The sequence below is a fragment of the Stylophora pistillata genome, chromosome 5 (genome assembly GCF_964205215.1).
Source record: "Stylophora pistillata chromosome 5, jaStyPist1.2, whole genome shotgun sequence".
Taxonomy (NCBI): Eukaryota; Metazoa; Cnidaria; class Anthozoa; order Scleractinia; family Pocilloporidae; genus Stylophora; species Stylophora pistillata.
In genome coordinates, this window is record NC_142523.1 from 23640756 (window position 1) to 23665497 (window position 24742).

Below are 24742 nucleotides of genomic sequence, written 5' to 3' on the forward strand. Positions count from 1 at the left end.
ACTACCAACCAGCAGGTTGTTTGTTGTTTGTTGTTTGATTCGTGTTCGTGCTGTTGAGGCTTTGTAACCTCTCTCAGACTCCCCTCAGCACCCGATTCGCTCGAAATTAACCGCTTACATGTGTATTTAATTAGCATCAAATTAACGCATACAAGCGGTCAAAGTAGGGCCTATTTACCTTTCGTGAGATGAAGGAAATCAAGGCCTGGTATCACAGCCAGCTAACCCCTTGAAACGCGATTTAGATACCATTATGCCTCCTAAGCGAGATTTTAGATCGAAAAAAAATTTTAATTTAGTAACTTTCAAAGGGGGAAAAGCTGTGAGGAAGGCGAAGTTTAGTGTTCCTGTTCGATATTCCGCCCAGCAATCTGTTGATTCAACGACTGTTGCCGCCGGATCTTTGAACGCAGGCAGGGGTTTTTCTCCATATCAAGAAACCTTCCCCATATTGACGAACCTCATGGCTTAAGAACTTAAAAAAAATCAAAGTTTACAAAAGTACGTCTGAGGCGCAAGCTGAAAGCTTACCATGAAAGGAAAGCCACGCTGGCTGCGTCCTGGCTCAATGCAAGAGAGTTGCTTGTCTGAGCACTCTTGACAAGCCAGGCTTTGCCTTTGAAGCAGATGTGTATCATTCCTTTTTGCGAAGAAAAGGCATGCGGCAGATGCCTTGACTGCAGTCCGGGGCACTTTATGTGTGAAAAGCACATCAATTTGGTTCACGCAGGAGGTAGATCACTTCATCACCCAGAAGTTTGGAAGGTGAATTGAAGTTTTTTGGAGCACAATCTCGTCAGCTACCTTTAAATATTCAATTATGTTGTGAAACCCAATTGCATGTCTCCTCTGGCCGTTTGCCAGTTTCGTTTGTTGTATGTTGTCTTGTGGTTTTATTTCAGGGCGGCATCCTTTCCTCTTTTTTCTTACTGTTACTGCACTATTACTTTTTAAAACTTATGTAGTTTTTCTCAACTTCAATGTGTATTATGTCAGTAAAATCTGTCCCATTTTTGTACAGAGGAAAAAGCGAGAACAGGGAGCATTATGTTTTCTTGCAAATGTACATGTAATTTTCCCTGGATTCAGAACTTAGTTAACTCCGTTTTTGGAAATTTTGAAAGAGTTGGCTGATTTAAAGGGTATGTGATTTATAGTCACCTAATAACAAAGGATATAATATACTGTTAGGATGAAAGATTTGTACCATATCAGTTTGAGGAGTGTGTCTGGACTACACTTCACAACTTGGATCATGGATATGTGCGTGATATTATAGCTGTTGGTTTGCATGGTAAGTAACTGACAGCAGTGCAATTTGTAACTATTATATTCGGTTCCATTTTTTCTTGTTCTTTTCTTTTATTTAAATGTTTAGGTTACCTCTTCTAGGAAGGTCTTTGTTTCTGTTTTTACTGGGTTTAAGGTGTTGATTATATTGATTTAGAAAGTTTTGTAACAAGGACATTACAGAGAGTAACTGATAAGTTAACTGCAAATTTTCCATTACTAAGTCTGGTTTATTCTAACCTAGACAGGTGTCTGTATATTGCAGAAGCTTGTATTTTTTTAGTCTTTTCGTTTTCATGAGAATAACTATCACTCTTTTGAGCATGGGTGGGAATTGATAAACAATAGAAGAAGAGCAGCATGGACACGCTATGTTGTTTGTCTTTGTACAGGGAAGCAGCATCTCATTAAAATCAAATGCTGTGAGCATGTCGAACCAGAAGCCATAACCCTGGTCAGGAATGGTTTCTGGGCATCTACATCAGAACAACCCCAGGTAGCCTTTGACCTTGGATTCATGGTCCTGCTCCAATACATTGTCCTAGAATGTAGGGTATCTTTAAAGTCAATATTTCAGGCACTACAATGGTTGGTCCCACCTGCTTCCAAGGTTTACGTAAGTATTCATTTAGAAGTGTTTTATCTTATGCTCAGGAATACAATTTTTTTTCTTAAGTTATACAATAAATAAATGATTTGTTCTTCTGTAGATAAAGGATATCTACTGGCTCCTTGTTGGAGATTGTTTCTGTGAGTTCCGGTTTATGTCCAGCATGTTGACCAATCTGAAGTATTTCAATCCTCGTTATGAGAATGATCATGAATGTCGTGCATGTCTTAAGGTTTGTGTAGAGTTATCCTTCAGTGACTAATGTCTACCATGATAGTAAATCTAAGAAAATCATTGTATAATTATATAGGCATAATGAATGACATGATATTACTTTACACAAGAAACATCAATTTGGATCATCTGAGCAGGAGCTATTTCCTCATTTTTTGATTTATTTTGGCTTAAGAAATATTTCTAACATGACATTTTTAATTTTGCTTTTTTGCATTTGATTATAGAATAATGGAAGTTTATTTGTCTCCATTGATGCATTGTTTGGATGTGTCTGCAAATGCAGTGTTGGAACCAGTGGAAAGTCTTCCAATCATGGAGAGGAACTGTTTATTAGCCAAGAAAAAGTAGATAGGTTTCTAGCTAATTACAGCAAAAGACCAAGCAGCAAGTCAACGGTGTGTTAACTAAGACTATCTTTTCCCCTTATTTCGTGTGTTGTTGCTTTATTCTTACCTTTTGTTACCCAGTATTACTTATGCTACTACTCAACCATTGCAACGAGATACCAAAAGTAACAATTATGTTCATTGCATGTAATACTGTAAAACATTGCATGTTTTTTTTTTTTGCATGATTTGCTTGTTTTTTTTTTTTTTTTTTTGCATGTTTTTTTTTTTTTTGGTAATTTTAAGTGTTATTTTATTTTTAACTTGTAATTAGTTGATTAAGTCAGGGCCACAAATTTATAAGCCTGTGGCTATTACGTGCTACCCTGTATAAATAAAGTCTTTATTATTTTATTATTATTATATATGAAGGTGTTGTATTAATCAAATATAGTACAGTTTGAAGGGTTGGTTACTTTGGTTCTGGCTGCTTATAAGTCTGCCCAAAATACATGTAGCTCTAATATATTGTTAGTTTGTTATGTTAACTTTACAGGAACCTTGTGAATTTTCAGGTTAAGAACAGTACATAACCTTTATTGCAGCCCTCTCTTTTCTTTGATTTTATCCTTCTTATTTTTTCAAGTAAAGTTTGTTTCTTCTTTTTTTTGTAATTAATTTATGGTCTTTATAGGTAATATATTGATTTATTACACGACTCGGGCAGTGAGAGGGCCAATAACTAAAATCAACCAATCAAAATGCTCTATTGCCGGTCAATATTCTCTCAGTATTGGACCGGGCGCTGTCCCGAATGGTCCCCAATGATACCGCACTTGTGTCCCTTTTAACCTCAGTCGTATAATAAATCTCTTATTAACCAAGCTTGCTCGGGACCATACTGGAAGAATATTGGCCCTCGCTCTTTTTTGTACGGACCGAGCGCAGCTCGGTCCGTACTGTCAAGACCTCAGGCCAATATTCTCCCAGTACGGCCCTCGCGCTTGGTTAATAATATATATATATATGCTTGCACAATAAACTCTGCCAAGGGTGTCTACCATCACTCTTGCTGGTCCCAAGCCCAAATAAAAGAGGAGGGGTTGTCAAGCAGTAAATTTATTTTGTTGTCTAAGTTTTGAATTTGATTACAAATTGAGAAGTGATGATTGTTTTCTGCTAATTTTTTCCTTGCCTTCTTTTCCATCATGTGATTTTTAATTTCTAATTGTACTAGTCCATTCCAAAACACATGTTACTCAAATATATTGTTGGTTTGCTAGTATGTAAACTTTACAGGAACCTTGTGAATTGTGAGCCTCAAGAACAATACTGAACTGTTTATTATCTTCATTAAGTATGGTTTCATTTGAAACCCTCAATTGGAAAGGTGTGAAGGAAGTTGAAGATTTAAGTTAAAAGTTTTTTGTTGTAGGAGCAATGTAACCAGTTTCAAGCTGGGTCCAATCTCCGCTCCAAGAACAAATCAACAAAGCTGGATGAGACGGCCCTCTTTGGAGGAGGCTGTAAGCATGAAGTGCCACTCAAGTTTTTCAGCTTAAGGAGAGGAGAAGAGTATGTACATGCAAAATGAAATATATACTAAAACTTATATTTACATTTTCGTTTGGCTATTGTCAAGCAATATGTAATTTATAGAGTTACTTAATGTTAAATTGTAAGATGTAAACTTTCAGAGACAAGTTACTTTGAATTCTTAGTAGCAAATTTACATGACCAATGTTGGGTCCCAAAGAAAGATTTTTTTGTGTGTTACTTATGTACAGCTGTATAGTGTAACCCTGTGTTATAAACCAATTACATTAGGGCACTCAATGAAGCTAGGGCATGATTCAATTACAGCATGCAAATGGTTATTAATGATGATTATAATTTTATCAAAGAGGATTGGAAATGCTGTGTATTTGCTGAAATGGATTAAAAATCATGTACAAGACAAAGCTGTCAACATTCGCTTCTTTTATGATATTGCATGTGTGCTGGATATACATTTGAGAGTGAGAATTTTTGCAGTTTTATTTCAACTGTAATCTTTGTCGTGGTACTCTAGTATTTTTGCTTGTTAAACGATTGTTGTATTGTTTTATCTGCACTGTAGAATACGCAGCAGGAAACATTGCTTGAAAATGTTACTCTTTCGATACCAGCATTTCACTGCTAAGGACACAAAGTTTCTTGTCAGGTATTTTGAAAGATATGCCCATTGAATACTTTTGAGGAGTTAATAGTTATAGCAGAACGCATGCATCCTTACTTCAAAACAGCTAATGTTTTCATGGTTCATTTTTTGTTCTTTTGCATTATAACACTAGGTCAACTACGGCGGGAGAAGGCTAGAAGGGTGTTGATGCACGTCATTTGCGTGACGGCGCTTTAAGTTACAGTTACACGCGTCACTTGCGTGACAGTGCTTTACGTTACAGTTAGGTTCTTTAGCTATTTTTGGATGTGATTGATTTAGAACGTGCGGAGCGTGTGTGTGGAGTAGACATTTTTTGCTGTGGTCTACAAAAAGAGATTATAAAGGCCTACGGTGTCGCGGGACAGATATGTAAGTTCGTTTAATCGTAATTTATCCTTATAGCTTGTGGTTAGCCCAGTTTGCAGTTCAATTAATATATTATTCATTTTATGTGTGATCATTGTGATTTTACGTACCGCGACCTCGTGGCCGCGTGGATATCTGAGTCGATTTCTTTATATTAGTTCTATTGTTTCGCTCGTTTCTGGCTGTTTGCATTTAGCCTGTTTAGTTCTATTTTGTTGCCTCTGAGGGTTTTCATTTGTCGATCGCTAGTGCCTTGTAACGTTTGTTTGTGCAACTGCCTTACGCTAGTCCTTCATTGTTTATTTCAGTTTACGAGATCAATTAATAAATGTGATGTGAATGTCGCTTAGGTCTCTGTAAAGTTCCACCCGTTCTGGTATTTTTCTCCGGTCGCGATTTTCACGGCAATACATTCGGCCTTGATGTTCGCCTGCCGTTACAAAGGGTTTGGGTTGAGTGATGGCAAGGTGAAGGAGAGATTGTGGTCTTACTTAAGGCCAACAGCAAAAGTAACTAAAGAAACGACTCCAGCCCATCGAGTTGATACTTTAACGGACTTCTTGATGCACTACGCAAAAAAGTCCATTTCGAACCTTGGTTACGTTGCTGTCAATCTTCACCTTTTGCAAATACGGTCATTACCAGAATATATCCTTTTGTGACCGATTTCAGTTGTGATGTTTTCGTAAACCAGTCGTTACGTAAACCAGTCGTTTACGTAAACCACTCTGTAATTTATATTTTTCTCGGTATATTAGCATCTCTATTGGTAGTGGCCTAACAAGCCTCGTTTTCATCTGAGTTTAAATAAAGTCATCATCATCACTTGCTGTTTTTGACTGATTCTTTTTTCCCAAAAATTTAGGAGAACGACCTCGTGACCATCTGAAGAAAGTAGTGGAAATGGAGAAAGAAACTGAAGAGCAACTAAATTTGCTTCTTGAGAACTTGAACGAAACAGGTTGGGGTTTGATTTTACTATCTGTCATTTTTTTGTTATCCCTCCAATATATAGGAATGTGGAGATGATGATACAGCCCCTTTTTACTATTGATTTTTGTTGTTTTTTTCCATTACCAAGGTATTAAGGTGGACATATCCAGCATCTCAGAGTGGAGTATGATGGAGAAATCTACGGCTAACAAAGCGGCCAGCGCAAGAAAAGCTAGTACGTACAAATTTTCCGTTTAAATAGGATGGAGATCGGGTGTTGTTAATGTTATCTGAGGTCGCATATTTATTGAGGGGAAGTTATTTGGATTGGCTCCTCGCCTTTAACGACCAATAATAAAAATTGGTTATAGATAATTGTTTTAAGTGCTAAAGTGGAACATAATGAACTACCACAACTGAAGCTAAGAGTTACTCAAGTGATTACAAATATTTAGGATTTGACGTTTTCTTCTTGAAAGGTTCATCACCAGATGATTACCCAGACAAGTTGAGGCAGTTCATCTGTGTACGTTATGAAGTGGTATGAGGATTTGGTTTTCATTTAATGCAGTTTACTCCAAATGTGCAACTCGTGATTTAGTTTCTGAATTTTGCAAGAATTATGTCACTTTTTGGTCCATCACCAGGCTCTCTGTCATTCATCTCCATTTTTCTGAAAATTTTCCACTGAATTTCTCACACCGTTCATTTACAGAACAAACCTGGAAAAATGCTCCCCGGGATCTGAAACTTGGAAAATATTGACCGATCAGCTTGACAGGTATGAAACAATCTTTTGGATCCTGCAAGTTACTCTCCTAGTCTGGGAACTAAGTTATATTTACGTCCAAATATTAGAACAGGTTTGAAATGAGATCTGCCAAAACAAAACAAAGTAGTCATTTCTAGCCACAACATCTACAAATAGTTAATCATACTACGAGACCTGAAACAGTCAGGCAATTGAGCAATAAGAATTATGGACAATGGCAGTCAAACGCGCAAGTCGTTATTGGTATGTTACTTCTCGCGGCAAGTTTGGCAATGGCATTGCAAAGCAATGGTATGTTACTTGATTCTCACGGCTGTTTGGCAATGGCATTGCAAAGCAATGCAGAACCAAACCAAATGCAATTTAATTTCAAAAATGATTTTGGCTTCTCCACTTTTTCCCTTTCTGGCGGTAATAAGTTGGATCAACAGCTAAAGAACCTTGAAAGCGGCCAACCCCGGTGGTCTCCGGACAGCAGCATGTATATTGCATACCTCCGCGATTTGCAAGACAAGCGTCGAGAGGACTTGTTGTTGTACATGCATGTTAAGTGCTCAGAAAGGTGGTTTCTCTTACAACTGATGAAGAAATATACAGGTATTGCATTGATATGTTCAGGTGTCAACATTTGTCGTCAAGAAGCCCTATTGAAACTGTAACTGTCATATCGTAGCGACATGATAGCTGTAAATCTCGGCTTTTTATGGTATCATTTTGACTTTTGTCGTGTTAATTCTTCAGATGTACAAGCCATTGCGAAACGACTTTGTACGCAGATCACGAAGGCAATAGGAGCCATTAAACAGCTGGTCAAGGAATAGACAATGCGAAACGTGCAAACGGGATCCAAAGAATTTCTAGTGATTACAAAGGTCACCAGAGGCGCGCGCTAAATCGTAAAATACTTAATGAATACGGTACTCTGAGAACATTATTTTTCGGTTGTGAGTGATTTCAGATGGTTTTGAATTGTTTAAGATAATTTTAGTTTGTTTTTAGGTGGCTTTAGGTGGCTTCAAATGGTTGAAGGCGGTTTCTGGTCGTTCCATCTGAAATTACATTATACATTACATGCTTAATTTTCTTTCAACATCAACGGCTTTCACATTATTCGTGAAAAGCGATGGACAACGCAGAACTCGAACTAAGCTGGATGGCGAAAATCTTTCCCTGTAACAACGTATACTGCCTGTGTGTGATAAAACAAAAAAAAAGGTCGAAAGATTTCCTAAGATCGTTACAGAAAAGGTCAAATGTTCAGAAATTACACCAAGATAAAAAATAGCTTGAAAGTCTTACCAACATACATACATGAAATTTAGTGTAGTAAATTAATTATCCTAGTGCCCATGATAAAATGTATGTTAATCACTTCTTGGCCGAGGAACCTTTCAAGGTGTAAGCTTAAAAATACCTTCACTTGGTTTTCGGAAATGCGGACTCTCGCGGCACATGCACGAATTTTGTCGCACATGGCTTTCTTGGTCGAGGTCATTCCTTCGTTGAAAAACGTGGTTAGCACTTCCTTTTGTTCCTCTGAATAAATTAATCTGGATTGCCTTTCCATTTTAGAGTAAAAAGGTCAGAATCAGGTAATGGGAAACAATAACCTAAAGGTTCACGTTGTGCAGGGAAACAAAGCAGCTTGTCAAAGGGGTCAGAAAAGGGCACAAATATTTTGACAGTATACGTCACAAGCTCACGATAGGTAAATAGGCCCTACTTTGACCGCCTCCCTGCGTTAATTTGATGCTAATTAAATCCGCATGTAAGCGGTTAATTACAAGCGAATCGGGTGGCATGGTGAAGTTTCCGGTGAACAACGAGGGGAATGTGTGAAAAAAGGAAGAAGCAGAGCCACACAAGCTATTGTAATGATAGCAGGACTGTGTTTTCAGCCGACAGTAGACTGTGCAACAAGATTCTGTCGTTTGCCTTCATCACAGAAACGAAGCGTCCGCTTTAAAATCAATACGGGGAAAGATTTCCATATAACCTCCTACATTAATTTTGCATTCCATTTCATAAAGACTAAATATAAACGTTGCTTTGCAACACACTATGCATAATTAATGTATGGGGTTAGATGGAAATCTTGTCACAGGAGGGATATCTCACAATGAAATACGATGAAGATTTAACCTTTCTTCAAAACCCTTCTTTCATTTGTCTTACACATTGGAATTGATAGGAATTTAAACTTTACTTGCTCGCTTTATGCACAACAAGCATTCGGAAATCCTTCTTGTTTTCAAACTCTGATGCATTCGTAGTGTTTGACCGCTGTGTTGGTTGCGCAGGCTCAAAGCCTTTAACAGCTTGTGATGAAAGTGCACCAATTCGGTTAGCAGAGACTGGATATGTAATCATTGCCTTGTTTCAATCTCACAAGGTTAAGTGAGGGAGAGTGCAGCGGCCAGTGCTGCCTTCAGGACTTAAGTTGATTTGTACATTAGAGGGCATTCGAATCTGGGTCCATATTGAGAGATTAAATAGCTTTACTTGGAGTGTCAAGTGGGCTCTTTTCTTTAAAATGTTTTCTTGTTCACTGAAGGAAGCAGTCCATTACATCAATAACTCAGAGGTTCGAGAAAATGAACAAATACTACTTGATTGGAATTCATCTTCATTGGAAACATGCTGTGGAGTGTACTTCAGTAACTGATTGAAATGAACCCTATTCATACTGCTTTCATGACTGACAAATTTCAGTTGCAGAGGCTGAATAATATTTAGTTCTTATTAACCGAGCGGGAGGTCTGTATGGGAGAATCTTGACCAAGGTTGCCAGTACCGACCAAACGTAGTGAAGTCTGTACCAGCGACCGACGTCAAGATTCTCCCATAGAGACCGACCTAGCTCGGTTAATAAGATGTGTATTATATGGCTGTGTCTTATATGCCAATTGTTTATATTCTTTGTGCCTTTTTTCTCTAGGCCGGTCTAGATGCCGGTCTAGATGGGAAAATCTAGACCGCTTTCAGTATCGATCTCAGCCAATCAAATTCGTGAATTCGGTAGTTCCCAGTCCTTGTGAGACACAGCCATATAATAAACAACTGTAAGTGATGATACACTGTATGAAAAAGGTGTTAATTGAGGATAGAAGCCTATTTTAAAAATGTCGAATTCAGCTAAAATTCATGCCGCTTTTTTCTCGAATATTTCTGAGTTGGTTGTGTAAGTGCTGCAAATACTAAGATAACTGTTTTCATCAATTTCATGGAAATCTGATTGTATTAATCCCGAGTGTACATGAGGATGAAGGGGTCTTTTAAGGGAAAATTTAAAAAGTGGAAAGATGTTTTGGATATTCACTGGTGATGATAGAAAAAGTTGACATCATCAGAACTTGAAAGTACAGCAGAGTTTTGAATAATGACACTTCTTAAATTTAATGAATCTGCCTGTTAAAAATCTATTTATGGAGGAGGAGGTGGTTGAGGTAAACTATGTTTGTGGTATCAGGCAGCAAATCCTAAACATCCAGCCGATCCAACTTCACAAGTGTTCATTTAGAACTGTTAAATCATTTTTGGGAAATACATGGGAGTTAACTTAGAACAGTTATAGCTGTCACTGCCAAAGTGTGAGTCTTGCAAAAAATTTTGTCAGAGAGTGCACTTCAGCTAGTTATTGAATTTAATTCAGTTTAACTGATTGCAAGATTGACCTAGGAGCCTGTTAGTGTACAATTTCACTTAGGAAGTGATATATGAATTATTATTAAAAACTGGATCATTGGATAATGCAATTCAAGACTTTTTATTGGCTTAGCCATTATGGTATATGAGCCAATATACCATTATCTACAAATATGTTAAGCGTACGCGTCAGTTTCAAATCAAAAGGGAGCTAAAAAATCCGGTTTCTTCTTACAGAATAATAATTTTTTGATGGCGTTTTTGATAAAACAATTATTTCTCTCGCGCCTGTTGGATATGAGATGATTATAGCCAACTTGGCGCTACGCGCCTCGTTGGCTATCCATCATCTCATATCCAACCCGCGCTGGTGAAATAATTGTTAATTAACCAAGCATAAGGTCAAGATGGCTGGATATTAGCCAAGTTCTTTTTTTGCATTTTTATGGACCGAGATGGAGTCAAGCTTGGTTAATAAAGGATTTATTATATGTTGGAAAATGATTAGGCATTTTTTAGAATTAAAAAATGACTTGTTTACTTCAAGAACTGGGAAAGAAAACCCACTGTGCTTGTAGCACGACAAACTCACAAGAGTGATGATGATGATGATGATGAAACTTTATTAAGGTGTCTAAAAATACCACATAGCCTAGGTTGAAGACCTGTACTAATTATGAGACACTACATAAATAAATATAAATTAAGGTAAAAATATATAAATATAAGCGTAGGTATAAATGATATTAATAATAATAAACAATGCTCGATTCCAGGCCCGGGAAAGTACAAAAATTGATGCCAAAGACAACATGGCGGATGAAGAGCAACTTGTGCTTTGGCTCTTATTAATCATTATTACACGACTCGGGCTGTCAGAGGGCCAATAACTAAACTCAACCAATCAAAATGCTCTAATGCCGGTCAATATTCTCTCAGTATTGGACCGGGCACTATCCTGAATGGTCCCGAATGATACCGCACTTGTGTCTCTTTGAACTTCAGTCGTATAATAAATCTCTTATTAACCAAGCTTGCACTGGACCATACTGGAAGAATATCGGCCCTAGGTCTTTTTTGTATGGACCTCGCTGCGCTCGGTCCGTACTGTCAAGACCTCGGGCCGATATTCTCCCAGTACGGCTCTCGCGCTTGGTTAATAAGATATTTATTTTGCGCAGGCGGAGACAATACAGGAGTGATGTCGTTCGAAAAAGAAAGCCATTTTGGGTTCGTGATATCTATCGGCGTCGAGCAGCTTTGGGAGTGTATGCTAACCTCGTAACCGAACTACGACTTGGTGATCGTGAATTCTACTTTCAGTAGGTTTCGAGTAATTTAAATTTAAATTTCGTAATTTTATAGTCAAGCTCACACGTTTAAATTTACAACTACTTGTACATTTTGGAAAAATGGAATCGAGCATTGTGATTGGTTTATTCTTCCGCTTCCGCTTCCGACTCCGACTATGCAGTTTTCACTAGATCGTAAGCGACGGAGTCATAGGCAGAATTGGTGTTCTGCTTCCTACTCCGTCGGTTTGATTTTCACTAGATCGTATCGCTCCACGCTTCTGATTACGACTGAGTGAAAACCAGCCTTAAAGAGCTCTCCGATGATCCTTCTTTCAAAGCTTCCCGTGGATGGTACGAGAAATGGAAACGACGCCACTCGGTCAGCCTACGAACAAAAACAACTCTGGCCCACCGATTGCCCGCCATGCAACCTCGAAGAGAGCATTGTGCAGTTTCATCGCTTCGTCATTGCAGCAAGAAAACGCGACGACTACCCTTTATCCCGCATCTATAACATGGATGAGACACTCGTGCGTGGATGATGAAGACATAGAAGAGAACGAGTTCGAGACAGACAGCGAAAACGAGACTGATGGCGAGTAAACCAATGGGTTGAAAGCCCTTGCACATATCTGTCAAACGGCTCCTTTAGCAGCTACCAATTTCATAAAAGTGAATGAACAATATTCAGAAGTTATTTTTGTTGTGTTTTATATTACTTCTGCTTCATTGCTAACTTGACTACAAGCCGAGGGGCAAAGGTATTCAGCAACTGTATATTTTTAAAATCTAAAACCCACGGCTACAAGCCGAACCCCGTTCTTCGTGAAAAATCTCCCAAAATTTTGGGTCCAAAATTGAAAATATCGGTCGGCTTATAGGTGAAGAAATACGGTACTTAGCTCACTGTAGTGTTCTTTCTAACTTATTTGTAGAACAGAGGTCGACTGAATCCAAAGATCTGAGGTTCAGTTCCTTGTGGGGACTTAGAACTTTTTTTTGTTTCGTGCTCATGACAAGATGGAAAAACATCTTTCTTAACTACGTGTTGTTGTCTTAGAGATCAGTTATTGCAGGGTTCCCATGCTCCTTGAAGGTCTTTGAATTTAGTTTTTGTTTTCAAGGACTTGAAAACCCTTGAATTTAGACTCGGGTCTTTGAAAATTTCTGAAAAATCCTTGAAAATAAGTACAGATGAATCAAAGTCAAAGTTTTCTTTTGTTTTCAGTGTTAAAAGTGTAAGTTTCCGGCACAAATTAGAAAATGAGTTTTCCTTTCAAATCCTGCACCCGATTATGATGTTTTACACATGATTTTTATATGTTTTATACCTGATTGGTGCATTGGAAATAATCTTGGTTATCTAGCACATTATCACTCTGATGTGCATGCCTGAAGTCACGCTTGTTGGATTTTTCGGCGGGTCTGCACGCAGTGTTTTTTTATTTCTATTAGCTCCTATTTAATGCCACAGGTCCTAGAATTTGAGAGCCAAGCCCTTGGAAATAACCTAAAAAGTTCTCGAAAGTCCTTGAATTGGGTTCCTGAAAGACTGCAAGAACCCTGTCATTAGTTATTGCCCTGGGGAGAGGGGGGATTAGATTGATTTTGGTACTGTCACATTAAAATTTACCAGATTCCCCCCCCCCCCCCCCACCCTTAAGGCATTAGTATTCTCATATCTCCCCTAATTGGCCGTCAATTTTCTCTAGCTTCCTTCTATATTCTGCAAGCAAGGACTGATCCCCCCTGTATTCCCCCCTGAAAACCATGCAACTCCCAAAAGCTTTCGATGTCCCCGCCCCCCCCCCAACCCCCCAGTAATAGATAGTGGGTGTTCTTTAACACCAAATTCTCAGAACTACCTTTATCATAAATATACTGCTGATGTTTTGGAGAGTTATCGCCCAAGTCGCAAAACGAGGTTAGGTGCCCCAGGGGCTCAGGGACTGCAACCACAATCACACCCAAGGCAGTAGAATACCTGACTGGACTGCCCAACCTACAACCCAGTCACGAGCCCCCCACACCAAACCCCGACAAGCACCTGTCACACTACAGCTAAAGGCTTAGTGGAAGAGAACTAAGGAAATTAATAAATAAAACCCCTGCACAAAGAAAAAACAATTGAGGGTGGGAGGGAGAGAACGCTGAGAAGCTGTCCTCAAGGACGACAACGCCACCTTACGGTCCAGCCGACTAAACGCAAACACATGGGAGAACGACGCATGCACTGATAAGGATAACCAAAGGACATAGCCTGCCCTAGGTCACCGACAGTCACAATGTTGCTGCAACGCTACAGAACGCACACAAACGCCGGGCAAACGCTAACAGAAGGCAAATACGCTGAATTCCATTTAACAATATTTAATATATAGATCTTGGACATACCGGCGGTTGAATATAACTTGTACAAAAGAGTTCAGGGCTCATTTGGTAAATTTACCCTTAGTTTCAAGGAAGAGAGACTATCACTGCGCCAACAGATAATTGAGATTTTTGCTAGTATAGGTGGATTGGAGAAGGAAATTCTCTCCCAGCTCCTGTGTTCTCTCTTGCCTACCGAACTGATGATAGAGATTACGAACACGAAAGAGGGTAAATAAAGTCTGGGCTGTGCGTGTGTGATCGAGATTAGGAAGACCATTTCAGATGGTCAGACTTACCAACTGACCCACCAACAGGCAGGCAAACAGACAATCAGACGGTGAAACAGTCATTCAGACAGACAGTGAGACAACCAGACGGTCAATGAGACAGATGGCCAGACAGATAGACGGACCGATTGACCATCAGTCAGGAAACTACGGCACAAACAAACGAGCAGACACGCCGGTTTGACTTTTTAACTCACCATATTTCGGTAGTTGGAGTATAAATCGGTGACTATAGATTTTAGATTTAGACATAAAATCAATGAACCGCCCTAATTTAATTTGATAACATACGATAATAACTGCAATTTGTGATATATGATGAATATTTCAGGTGCTTCAATGCAGCGTCTTTGTGCAATATTAATGACTATGATTTTTTCAACTGGAGAATCTGTTCCATTTACCGTTTATGGTGATTCCTTTCCTCTCCTTTATTTATAATGATTGTGCAGTTTGATCTTACAGCTGAGAGGGTAAAGTCGTGAGAAGGGCTGTTGTCGGTGATAGTAAACGAATTTCTGATTAGCAGTATTCACTTTCAGAGTCCAGTGAGCAGTTTCATTGTCAATTGTGAAAACTGTTCAGTTCGTTGTTTATGTTAGTTTCTAGGATAACGCATTTGTATAATGGTAGCACAGTGCAAACTGAATGAGGCGGCATGGTATTAAGCGGTCACCATGTATTAGGCGGTCAGTTGTCAAAGTCCCAAATTCAACTCTATCTAGCGGTCACCTCTATTATCCGTTCGCGGTCAACCTTTACTAAGTCCCAGCGTTCCTGTATTGAACGGTCACTAAAAGCGGAACCTCTCAAACATACAATACAATACATATATCTTATTAACCAAGCGCGAGGGCCGTACTGGGAGAATATCCGCCCGAGGTCTTGACAGTACGGACCGAGCGCAGCGTACAAAAAAGACCAAGGGCCGATATTCTTCCAGTACGGTCTCGAGCAAGCTTGGTTAATAAGAGATTTTTTATACGACTGAAGTTCAAAGGGACACAAGTGCGGTATCATTCGGGACCATTTGGAACAGTGTCCGGTCCAATACTGAGAGAATATTGACCGGCAATAGAGCATTTTGATTGGTTGATTTTAGTTCATTTCATTGTAAACTGTTTAGCAGTCTGGTAAAGTCCCCCGCACAGTGTTGTGAAGCGCCATGGGTTCAAGATATGAGCGCTATATAAATACAAGTTATCATTATTATTATTATTATTATTATTATTATTATTATTATTATTATTATTATCATTAGTTATTGGCCCTCTAACTGCCATAGTCGTGTGATAAAATAGTTTATTGTCACTCCCCTGGTGGGGCTTTTCGGTGACAATGCAATTAAAAACCATATAAACATACCTACTTAAGAATTAATCATATAATAAATGTTATCACTACATACTATACAATATGCAAAATTCAAGTTAAAATTATAAGAAATTAAAATACTAATAAGGTAATAAAAAACACTATCACATCGTGCTATTTGAAAAGTCAGTAATCAATTTGTTTTTCAGATAAAATTTAAAGGTAAAAATCGATTCTGAAGATTTAATAGCACTGTCAAGATTGTTCCAGATATGCACTATGCGATAGTAAAATGTTCCCTGTCCGACACTCGACCTATACTTAAATGGAATGTTTAATAGTTGGGAACTTCGAGTCACGCGCCCGGTGACCGTAATTCTTGTCGTAATTTGGTCGCAGAGGTAATGTGGGGCTTTACCGTTCATGCATTTAAATACAGTGACAGCGTCGCGGAAGAACAGCTGTTGTTTAAAAGGGAGCCAGCGAAGATCTCCTAGTTCGGGGGTTATGTGCTCGAATTTCTTGGTTCCTGTAATGATGCGCGCGGAAAAATTCTGCACAGACTGTAATCTAGGAATATTTTTGTTTGAGGTGTTCGACCACACTGTAGGAGAGTACAGTAACTTGCTAAAGACAAGGGCATTTATTACTGTCACCAGTTGGTTACGGTCAAGAACATGTTTAACCCGACTAATTTGTGCGAGGCTAGATATACAAGATGAGGTAGTTTTTAAAACATGGTCGTCGAACGTAAGTTGCGGATCTAGAACAACACCAAGATCTTTGGCCGAAGATGCAAGAGCGAGATCTTTTCCGAAAAGGGACATTTTGATGTCGGGGAGTTTGGCAAACAATTGCTGACTTCCAAAGACTATGAGTTTTGTTTTGTCAGGATTTAAAAAAGTAGGAAATTGTTGAAGCACCAGTCGCGTATTAAAACAACGTCGCTATTCAGATCGCTCATAGCAGTCGTACGGTCACGCATCTTAAAAGAAATCTAAAGTTTGGTGTCGTCAACGTAACATTGTTAGACGTAAGAATAATCTTTCAAGTAATTTTTAAATCTATGTTTATCTCCTAAAATCAAAATAAACAGTATTTTTGGGCGAGATTCTATACATCAAGTAGTCAATTATCCCATAAAGTGACGTTGTGTATCGTTTTTAGAAAGCCCCCTAATCTGTGGAACCTGTATTTAGCGGTCAACCTGTACTAAGCTGTCCTCTGTGGCTGAACTCTTAAATACAGGTTCGACTTTAGTTGTTGACAGCTGTTTGGAAGAGTCTGTTTTAATTCAGTAAACCAGCTCCAAAGCTAAACCAGCTCCAAAGCTAAACCAACTCTAAAGTCAACTGTTGAAAGTACAATGTAGTTTTAACATTGAACACAATCCCAGTCATAATCGTGGTTCGTTAATCGACAATGTTCAGCAACGTGATAGTTGCTACCAGGATGTATTCGAGAACGCGGCTCTGGGGTATTTCTACAATTTACAAAAAAAAAAACATACTTGCATTTAAGCGTCAAATGCGTCACTAAACATTGTGCGAACTTGTACGTACTATTTTTAAGGATTCGTGTTTTTTTTTTTAAATGGGGTGTTCGAAAACACAATTGACTACAAGAATGAACGGAGAGCAACTTCATAGCCTCGTGCTGCATCAATTGCTCTTCTGTTCTTCGTTTTCTCATTGACTAGACTATTTAAAAACGTTCACATGTTTTGAGGACCCCATTCTCGGGCCCTTTTCTCAAGAAGGAGCCTCCCTAGATTTAAAGGGGCGTACTGGTCCCTCTTTGGCCAATTTCTAGAATAAACCCTCAATCTCCCGTCGATCGTTTTACTCAGTTATCTTTACTGTGTTTTTGCTCGTTTGTCAGACTTTCTCTTTTTTTTTTATTTAAAACTGTTTTTCTGTGGTAGACAGATGTCACGAAGCTAAGAGAAGATTCCTGTTTTCCTCTTGAAACACTTTATTGGTCTGCGACATAACTTTACAGTGGTTTGTTAAACCTCAAAAAATCTCAAAAAAATCTTTCGATCCCGAGCCTTAAATATATTAGCCGGTTACGTTATATCTATTTCTAAAGCACTATTTTCAGCAGTAAGAACAATCCAGACGTTCATGACGGATATCCTTAAAATAACTCAACAGAATGTTCCAGAATAAAAAGAAGCTTCTAGCACAGCTAATAGGGACCTTAAGATACCTTGGACTCGGCCCAGGACGACGTCAACCGGAAGTAAATTCGCAAGATCTCAATTTTAATTTGCATAAATGTCACGCCACTTGACGACCACCACCTCAGTTGCGGCGGCGACGAAGTTTATTTTGGCGGCCTCTCAGAAAGGTGAGTCATTTTTCCGAATCCTTCCCTTAAATTTACAAGTTTTGCATAAAATTTACAGACATTATTATACACGAAATAGATTCCTAAACTGTCTGGTTCATTTTTGTTTTCATAATTCAGATTTACCGAGCATATAGAGGGTTTTTGTGTGAGCGTGAAGTCTTCAGAAAGGAATCTGAAAAGCAGGTAAATCTGGGTAAATATCCTCGGACAGTATTGCTTTATTTTTCATTTTAACCTTCATTTTTATCGTACAAAATTAATCATTGGCAGTTAAGGACCGCTTCAGAAAATGATTTTGCTTTATTTATTTTATTTTGCGCCATCGTTCTTTGAGGTCAAATCTCTCGTACTCTTCATACGGTAATTCTAAGTTCTTTGAAAAGCTGCATTCATAGAGGGGCACGAATTCTCCGTCAGAAATGATGTCGGCCAAATAAGAGCCTGTTAAGAGCTCTCGGGCCTTCTTAAACGACGTCATAGCAGCAAAAACGCCTTATTCCAGCAGTTATTCTCTGAGTGAATGTGTTTGTTGTTATTTGTTTCGGCGACCGCATCCGACGCGCAAATCTTAAGGCTCGAATTTCCCGCGCAAAGCTGGCGGTCACGACCCATGCCCTCTCGGACGTGACCGCGTTCTTAAAGGCAGCCGCGTCCAGTATCTTAAGGTCCCTAATAACAACAGTGGTGTGGTAATTCATTGTTCTAAATTGTTCTCTCGATTTCTGGAAACTTCGTTACAACAGACCACGTAAAAGATTTCTTTGTGGAGTTTCTTATCAATGCCATTGAAAGCGCTGAAGATGATGAAGAGTTAGCGGAGACCTTTGTGCCTCTCATACTTGCATTTAACCAACACTTTGTTGGTAAAGAGATTCTGTTTTGTAGAAACAATAACAACTCCAAAGGGGGAGGGGTAGAAAGAGGCATTGCCCCCCCCCCCCCATTTTCATGCCTTACACAGTAAAAGTCTTCGTTTTAAATTTGATTTAAGATGAGAGAGCGTCTAGCTGTTGTTACAGAAGGAGGGACATGTTCATTCGTTCATAATCAAGAATATGTTCAACTATTTTACTTATCATTAAGATTTTGCCGATTATAAACGTCTTTCTTATTGTGTTTTTGGCAATCCCACCATGTTAAAAGACATTGAAAAGTAAATAATATGATTTTATCAACTTAATTGATAAATAAAAAATACCATGCCACCCTAGCGGGTACCTAAAGCTGACATTTTTAGCGCTAGCCCTTCGTTAAAGGGAGAGATGAAGGGCTGACGCTCCAAACGTCAGCTGTAGGAACTCTGTTCATTGGCTAATTCACCTTATTACAACTGGATCATTGGATAATGTAATTCAAGACTTTTTTATTGGCTTAGCCATTATGGTATATGAGCCCATATACCATAATCTACAAATATGGTAAGTGTACGCGAATTTTCCCTCAAGCTTGAGATGATTATAGCCAAGTGGGTGCTAGGCGCCTCTTTGGCTATCTATCTACGCGCCTCGTTGGCATCTCATATCCAACGCGCGCTCGTGGAATAGTTGTTAATTATCAACTCAGTTGATAAAACCCAATTAACCTGTAATACTTCCACCGACGCGGCAGTACAGTTTCTTTAACTGAAACCTTTCCCCTCCATCCATTTTGTCTTAGATAGTAGAGATGAGTTTCCCAACTGAGACGAATTACTTTTTTTCCTATAGATGAGAACGGGGTACATATCATTACCACATCAAATCCTGTTGAATTCTAACTACAGGGAACACAGACATCAGGCCAGTGAACTCCTCAGTTATCTGACAAGAATCAGCAAGGAAGAAGAAAAAGAAGGCGAACAAGACAGACTTATTGCCCAAGAAATACTCAAACACTCGTCGAAATATTTCTAACTTTCAGTTGGGCGTCGGAAGGTAATCCGGGATAGCTTTGGTTTTGTTTTTCTTTGCTGTCTGATTGGTCCAGATAACTCACGTCACACTCTCAACCAATCAGATGCAAAACTGGAGTTAGTGACGTTTTGACTTCTCGCATTTTCCCGCGCCTCCCTTTATTTCGAGTTTTGAATGGCTCCTTGAGATAATTCCATTTCTTTGATCGGTCGATATGATCATTTGGTGTTGGCCTTGTAACAACCAAGCGAAGGGTCCTTTAAAAATGAATTTAAGCTTATTCGACTGTTTTAAGTATTTTTGCTGCGATGACTTTAAATTATAATTCGGAGCCTATCAGCAGAACACTCTGCAAGGAGATTCACTCCTTACACAAAAAGATGTTATATACTTAATGAAATTATTTCGAAGAGACGCCATCACTTTTAAAAAAGAAGTATAACTTTGGAATTGTAAGAAATCTGTTTCACTAGAGTTCACGCTTTTCTTAGAGAGCAGTCATCCTTTGTCACCTGTGAGGGGAGAGGAGGGTCGAAGGATTTTGCGGTTCACCATAACTTTTACGTGATCTCCTCTAGGGCTCTGTAGTACTATGATCCCCACTCATGGCAGTGAATTTTCTATGGCTCCCCTTCTGTACCCTGTTAGCCACGACTGATCCCCCCTCCCTTCCCCTTGAAAAGTATGTGATCCCAAAAATCCTTATAGCCCTCCTATCCCCGGCGAAAAATAATGACTGGATCCTCATTTTTACTCGTAGTTTTCTTTTGTATGAATCCCAATACCAGGTCGAGACTAACTCACTCTGCAGTCCCACTTGAGGTAATTCGAGTTCAAAATGATGGCGAAATTGTTTAAGAGAAAATTTACAGTTAATAATGAGAAGGCAACATCCTATGTTCACAATCTACGGATTATCCACTAGTCTCCTTCGACTAAATCTCGTCCGCAGAAGATCTAACACAACTGGCGCGAAAGGGAATTAGGTGACTTGCCTAAATACCTCTGCGACGGTGATTACCTTCGAAATCGTTGTTTGGTTTCATTAAGACGGTTAGCGGAAGAAAAATTGTATTGCAAAACTGGGTTAGTTTGAAATTGTGTTCTTCGGGAGGCAGTTGACTTAGTTTCTATCTAATTTCTTAAGAATTCAAACATTTTTATTAATCGCCTAAGGAGGGGTCGAAAGATTTTGGACGAGATCGCATGATTATGATGATTCTCATCTTCCAAACAGTGTGTTGGTGAAATAATTAAAGGGAAATGACTTATTGGCTGCTTCTTGGAGTAAGCGAGTTAAAATTTCATAGACAACACATTTTCGATTGTGCAATTGTAACACATCTACCGAGATATGATTTTGATTCATTGACCCACTTTTATCACATGATTATGATGATTCTCATCTTCCAAACAGTGTGTTGGTGAAATACTTAAAGGGAAATGACTTATTGGCTGCTTCTGGGAGTAAGCGAGTTAAAATCTCATGGACAACACATTTTCGATTGTGCAATTGTAACACATCTACCGAGACATGATATTGATTCATTGACCCACTTTTATTTTCCCTTCATTTCACAGCAAAAGCAAAAACCCACATAAAAAGTCCTCACTACTGAAATTAATTGCTCAATGGTACATGCAGCTTAACCCTTAATCCTTAACCTCGGGCAGACCATGTTGCTCAATGTTGCATCCAGCGTAGCCCTTCTTTTCCCTGAGCAGACCATGTAGTTCAGCGTCTTTACTGAACAAAGATGTATCCGAAGGCCTTAATAGTTTGGTCTCCATTGTCCCCGCCATGCCTAGCTACGTTTCCGCACGGAACTTCGGCAGCAGGTCCCCATCCACCAAATCCGATACTGGAATCAGGGGAATGGCACTCATTTTGTTCGTTGGCGATGATGCCAATTCGCATCTTAGCATGAGATTTACTGCTCCCCTGCGTATTGAATCCTTCTCGATTGCAGTTTTGCTGGAGGGAGGCAGCAGGACCGACCAATCTCTTCCATGCATCACGACCCAGCGAAGTAGCACGATATTGACCATCAGCGATGAGAGCATACAGTGAGGCTGCTTTCTGATCCACTCGCAAGAACCTGTTTACGCCATTGACCTTCATGCCGAGACAGATTTTGGTAAAGGACGTGCTCCAGTAAGTTGGTAACAGGGTCTCTAAGTTGTCCAACCCAGTGTCTCCATTTTCAGGAGAGACTGAAGACCTGGAAGACCACGCGCTTGAATCGTAATTGAAGTTGTGCTACGGAAAAAAGCAATTTTCCAGTTAGTGTGGAAAGCAATGCGGGGCTTCACTTTGCTCCATGAATGCTCCCTCCAGCTCGCGCCAAACCCCTAAGCGGTCAGATGCTATTCTAGAGCAATTTTTATATGGGGGTCCAAATTAGTCAGGCCTTCCATTGGTTTTGCTTGCTTATTTCGCAATGTGATTAGTCTAGAAAACTCGTGCTTCTCTCGATCAATCAGATTTAAAACTAATACCGTACACGACTTCGTTGCCCACGTTTTTCCGCGCTTTGTGAAGTTTGATTGTTTCCACTATTAGCTCTTAATGGCTCTTCGGGATATTTCCTTTCTTCTGGTAGGTAATTTTGATTACTTTGGTTTTGGTTTTACGACACTCAATCGACTGAAAGGTGTCCCAAGGCCAACCAAGACGTAGTCACTCGAACCTTGTTTCTCTTTGGGGAGTTTGCTTTTTTTTTATTTTTTCTTTGAGTTCTCATTAGCTCTTCAGATTGTTTTCCTTTAGGATGATTGTCTCTTGTCAGTTACTTCAAAGACTCAATCGCAATGTGGGCTACAATTAAGAATTACATCCGTTTCAAAGTCTAAAAGGCTTAACCATGAATTGAAGAAAATTTCAAAGGGCATCCTTGCTAGAGGATTGATCATATAAAGCACCACAATATTTTTAAGATAGCTTAACGTGACATCTAGAGCAGTAACTCACTCAAGGAGACAATGTGATAGAAAAAAATGAATGAGAGAAATGAGAAGGGAGTCAAAGTTTTTATTCGATTAACTTGAAAAGCTACGGTCCTTTGAGTAAGTATAGTTATAAAACCTAAAACACGTCTGAAATACCTTTGCACCGTCAATCTTCATGACCAGCGTCCATCCCCCACCACCGCAGTCTCCAAGCTCCCCACTCATGGAACAGTGCACAGGCAGATTTTGATTTCCTAGCTTGAGGTTATATGCCTTGTTTGGGCTGGCACTAATAAGAGAGCATCAGTGTGTAGCAAGCATTTAATCATACACCAATCTCGTTCCCAGGGACTTTTAAGGGAAAAGGCCCCAGTCAGTTCTGTCGCTGACCAGTTTTAAACGCGACTAGAATTTAAGACTTACATAAGTTTATATTCGAGATATATCAAAACTTTAATTCATAAACAACAGAACTTGACCCCAAGTAAGCCAATGAATTGCCTTGGTTATTTGACGTTTGAAGGTAAAAATGTGTTGCGTTTTTGACGGTTGTCGGTTGACACCGGGGAACTAAAGCTTAAAATTGTAAATTTTTTTTTGTATTCATTTCTAGTTAGCTGTAAAGGAGTAAGATAAAGTCTCGGTATCTATTTTTGTTCACTTCTTGTTATTAACGAAAAAATCAGATCTGAGGTTCCTTTTTCCTGTTTTTGCTGCCGTACGACCATGGGTTCAAAACTACTAACAGCGGTAGAATGTGACGTCAGTGTCGGAGAAATGAAACACTACTCTCATCACATGCAAATGCCGCACATTAGCGAAAAATTTAAATTCATCGGTCTTTCTTTTGCAAGTATGAGTGGTTTGAAGCCCTTCCAGTCTGAGCTGAATTATTTTCTTGGCCCTCGCAATGACTAATCACAAGTACCTCAGGGGCGAAACCATTCGATAATTTAACCTTTCGCTCAAAGGAAGAGAGGTGTGGGATTCCCAACTAACAAAAATTATTTTGTGTTCAAATTTTGGGAGAATGTTTCCCTGTGATCATGTGATCAAGGATCGAGAAAGTTGAAATATTATGTTTTTCTGTGCCTTTTTCCTTGTATATATCCCCCTTTTTTTCTTTTTTTTTTTCTCTTGCACAATTTTCTTTTAAAAAAGGATTTTTAGTACGTGTTTGCTACCCTCCCTCGCCCCGAAAATTTAACGATTGTTCATTACTTACCTGTCCTTGTCGTATATCTCCTTGCAGGAACTTGCGGGTTCAGTTGGCTCTGCGGGAACGAGAACAGCTATTAGGCAATCGACCATAAGGGGATAAATGAAACTATTCCTAACTATATTCAAGAAATATTTTAATCCAACCGAAATTGAGAACTGTTGGAGCAACAGAGCAGTGTAGCGGGTAATATTAAAACGACAGAAACGATTATTCTCAACCTTACCCGGTTTACAGCAGTCCTGTTTCTTCTTGATCAGGTCCTCAAGATCTACCAACTTGTCCATTATTTGCCTGCAGAACTTCTTTTTCCCGGCATCAGCGCCAATGGTGAGATAAACCAGAAAGATGAGTGCACAAAATTTCGGCATAGCTGCTGTTTTCTCACTCTTTCTTGAGTATTTCTTGAGTGCAGCGAGACTCGACGATAAGCGAGGAAGGTATAACAAACGTCAACTTATAAACACACGAATCGCCTCTAAGATTCACAGCAATTTCTCCCTACCTGAGTGCATACTCCAGCCAACGCTTTGTTGAGAGATTTTTTGCATTCATCAGACTTATTTTAAGAGGCTGTTTGTAGCAATTTTATTCAACCAACAGACCAATAACAATTCTGCTTAAAATAGTGATAATCGTGCTTTAGACGAAATTCGAATAACCATCGATACCAACG

At 39.2% G+C, this 24742-nt stretch overlaps 2 protein-coding genes, 1 long non-coding RNA gene and 2 pseudogenes across 5 annotated transcripts in view; 3 read left to right on the forward strand and 2 right to left on the reverse strand.

Moving 5' to 3' along the window:
- The window catches only part of LOC148730909 (uncharacterized), a 97670-nt pseudogene extending 97533 nt beyond the window's left edge, over nucleotides 1-137 (reverse strand). The window contains exon 1 of the transcript XR_016001971.1: nucleotides 69-137. The product of XR_016001971.1 is annotated as an uncharacterized LOC148730909 (transcript). The remainder of the gene's footprint in view (nucleotides 1-68) is intronic.
- Nucleotides 57-5376, forward strand: LOC148730912 (uncharacterized; annotated as a pseudogene). The gene is made up of 8 exons (XR_016001027.1): nucleotides 57-765; nucleotides 1192-1294; nucleotides 1683-1906; nucleotides 2001-2132; nucleotides 2362-2532; nucleotides 3899-4038; nucleotides 4583-4666; nucleotides 4797-5376. The product of XR_016001027.1 is annotated as an uncharacterized LOC148730912 (transcript).
- A 112-nt stretch (nucleotides 5377-5488) lies between these two features.
- Nucleotides 5489-9271, forward strand: LOC148730913 (uncharacterized). The gene is made up of 7 exons (XM_088759615.1): nucleotides 5489-5629; nucleotides 5898-5993; nucleotides 6114-6200; nucleotides 6445-6506; nucleotides 6681-6746; nucleotides 7157-7334; nucleotides 7479-9271. Exons 1-5 carry the CDS (start codon nucleotides 5596-5598, stop codon nucleotides 6711-6713), a joined length of 312 nt encoding a protein of 103 aa, XP_088615741.1. The 5' UTR covers nucleotides 5489-5595; the 3' UTR covers nucleotides 6714-6746; nucleotides 7157-7334; nucleotides 7479-9271.
- A 7581-nt stretch (nucleotides 9272-16852) lies between these two features.
- On the forward strand, nucleotides 16853-21169 carry LOC111339788 (uncharacterized). The gene is made up of 3 exons (XR_016001028.1): nucleotides 16853-18003; nucleotides 18124-18189; nucleotides 19713-21169. It is a non-coding gene; the product is annotated as an uncharacterized LOC111339788 (long non-coding RNA).
- A 269-nt stretch (nucleotides 21170-21438) lies between these two features.
- Nucleotides 21439-24516, reverse strand: LOC148730914 (putative skeletal organic matrix protein 5). The gene is made up of 4 exons (XM_088759609.1): nucleotides 24293-24516; nucleotides 24073-24121; nucleotides 23004-23136; nucleotides 21439-22158 (listed from the first exon to the last, which is right to left on the reverse strand). Exons 1-4 carry the CDS (start codon nucleotides 24435-24437, stop codon nucleotides 21643-21645), a joined length of 843 nt encoding a protein of 280 aa, XP_088615735.1. The 5' UTR covers nucleotides 24438-24516; the 3' UTR covers nucleotides 21439-21642.
- Nucleotides 24517-24742: the final 226 nt, after the last annotated feature.

What these genes read in the sequence shown, in the direction of transcription:
- LOC148730913 (XM_088759615.1), top strand. Translation starts at nt 5,596, where the DNA reads ATGCACTACGCAAAAAAGTCCATTTCGAACCTTG. An exon ending in AAAGTCCATTTCGAACCTTG is followed by an intron (nt 5,630 to 5,897) that starts GTTACGTTGCTG and finishes CCAAAAATTTAG; the next exon opens with GAGAACGACCTCGTGACCAT. An exon ending in TGAGAACTTGAACGAAACAG is followed by an intron (nt 5,994 to 6,113) that starts GTTGGGGTTTGA and finishes TCCATTACCAAG; the next exon opens with GTATTAAGGTGGACATATCC.
- LOC148730914 (XM_088759609.1), bottom strand. Translation starts at nt 24,437, where the DNA reads ATGCCGAAATTTTGTGCACTCATCTTTCTGGTTTATCTCACCATTGGC. An exon ending in ACAGGACTGCTGTAAACCGG is followed by an intron (nt 24,122 to 24,292) that starts GTAAGGTTGAGA and finishes TCGTTCCCGCAG; the next exon opens with AGCCAACTGAACCCGCAAGT. An exon ending in GAGATATACGACAAGGACAG is followed by an intron (nt 23,137 to 24,072) that starts GTAAGTAATGAA and finishes CTCTCTTATTAG; the next exon opens with TGCCAGCCCAAACAAGGCAT.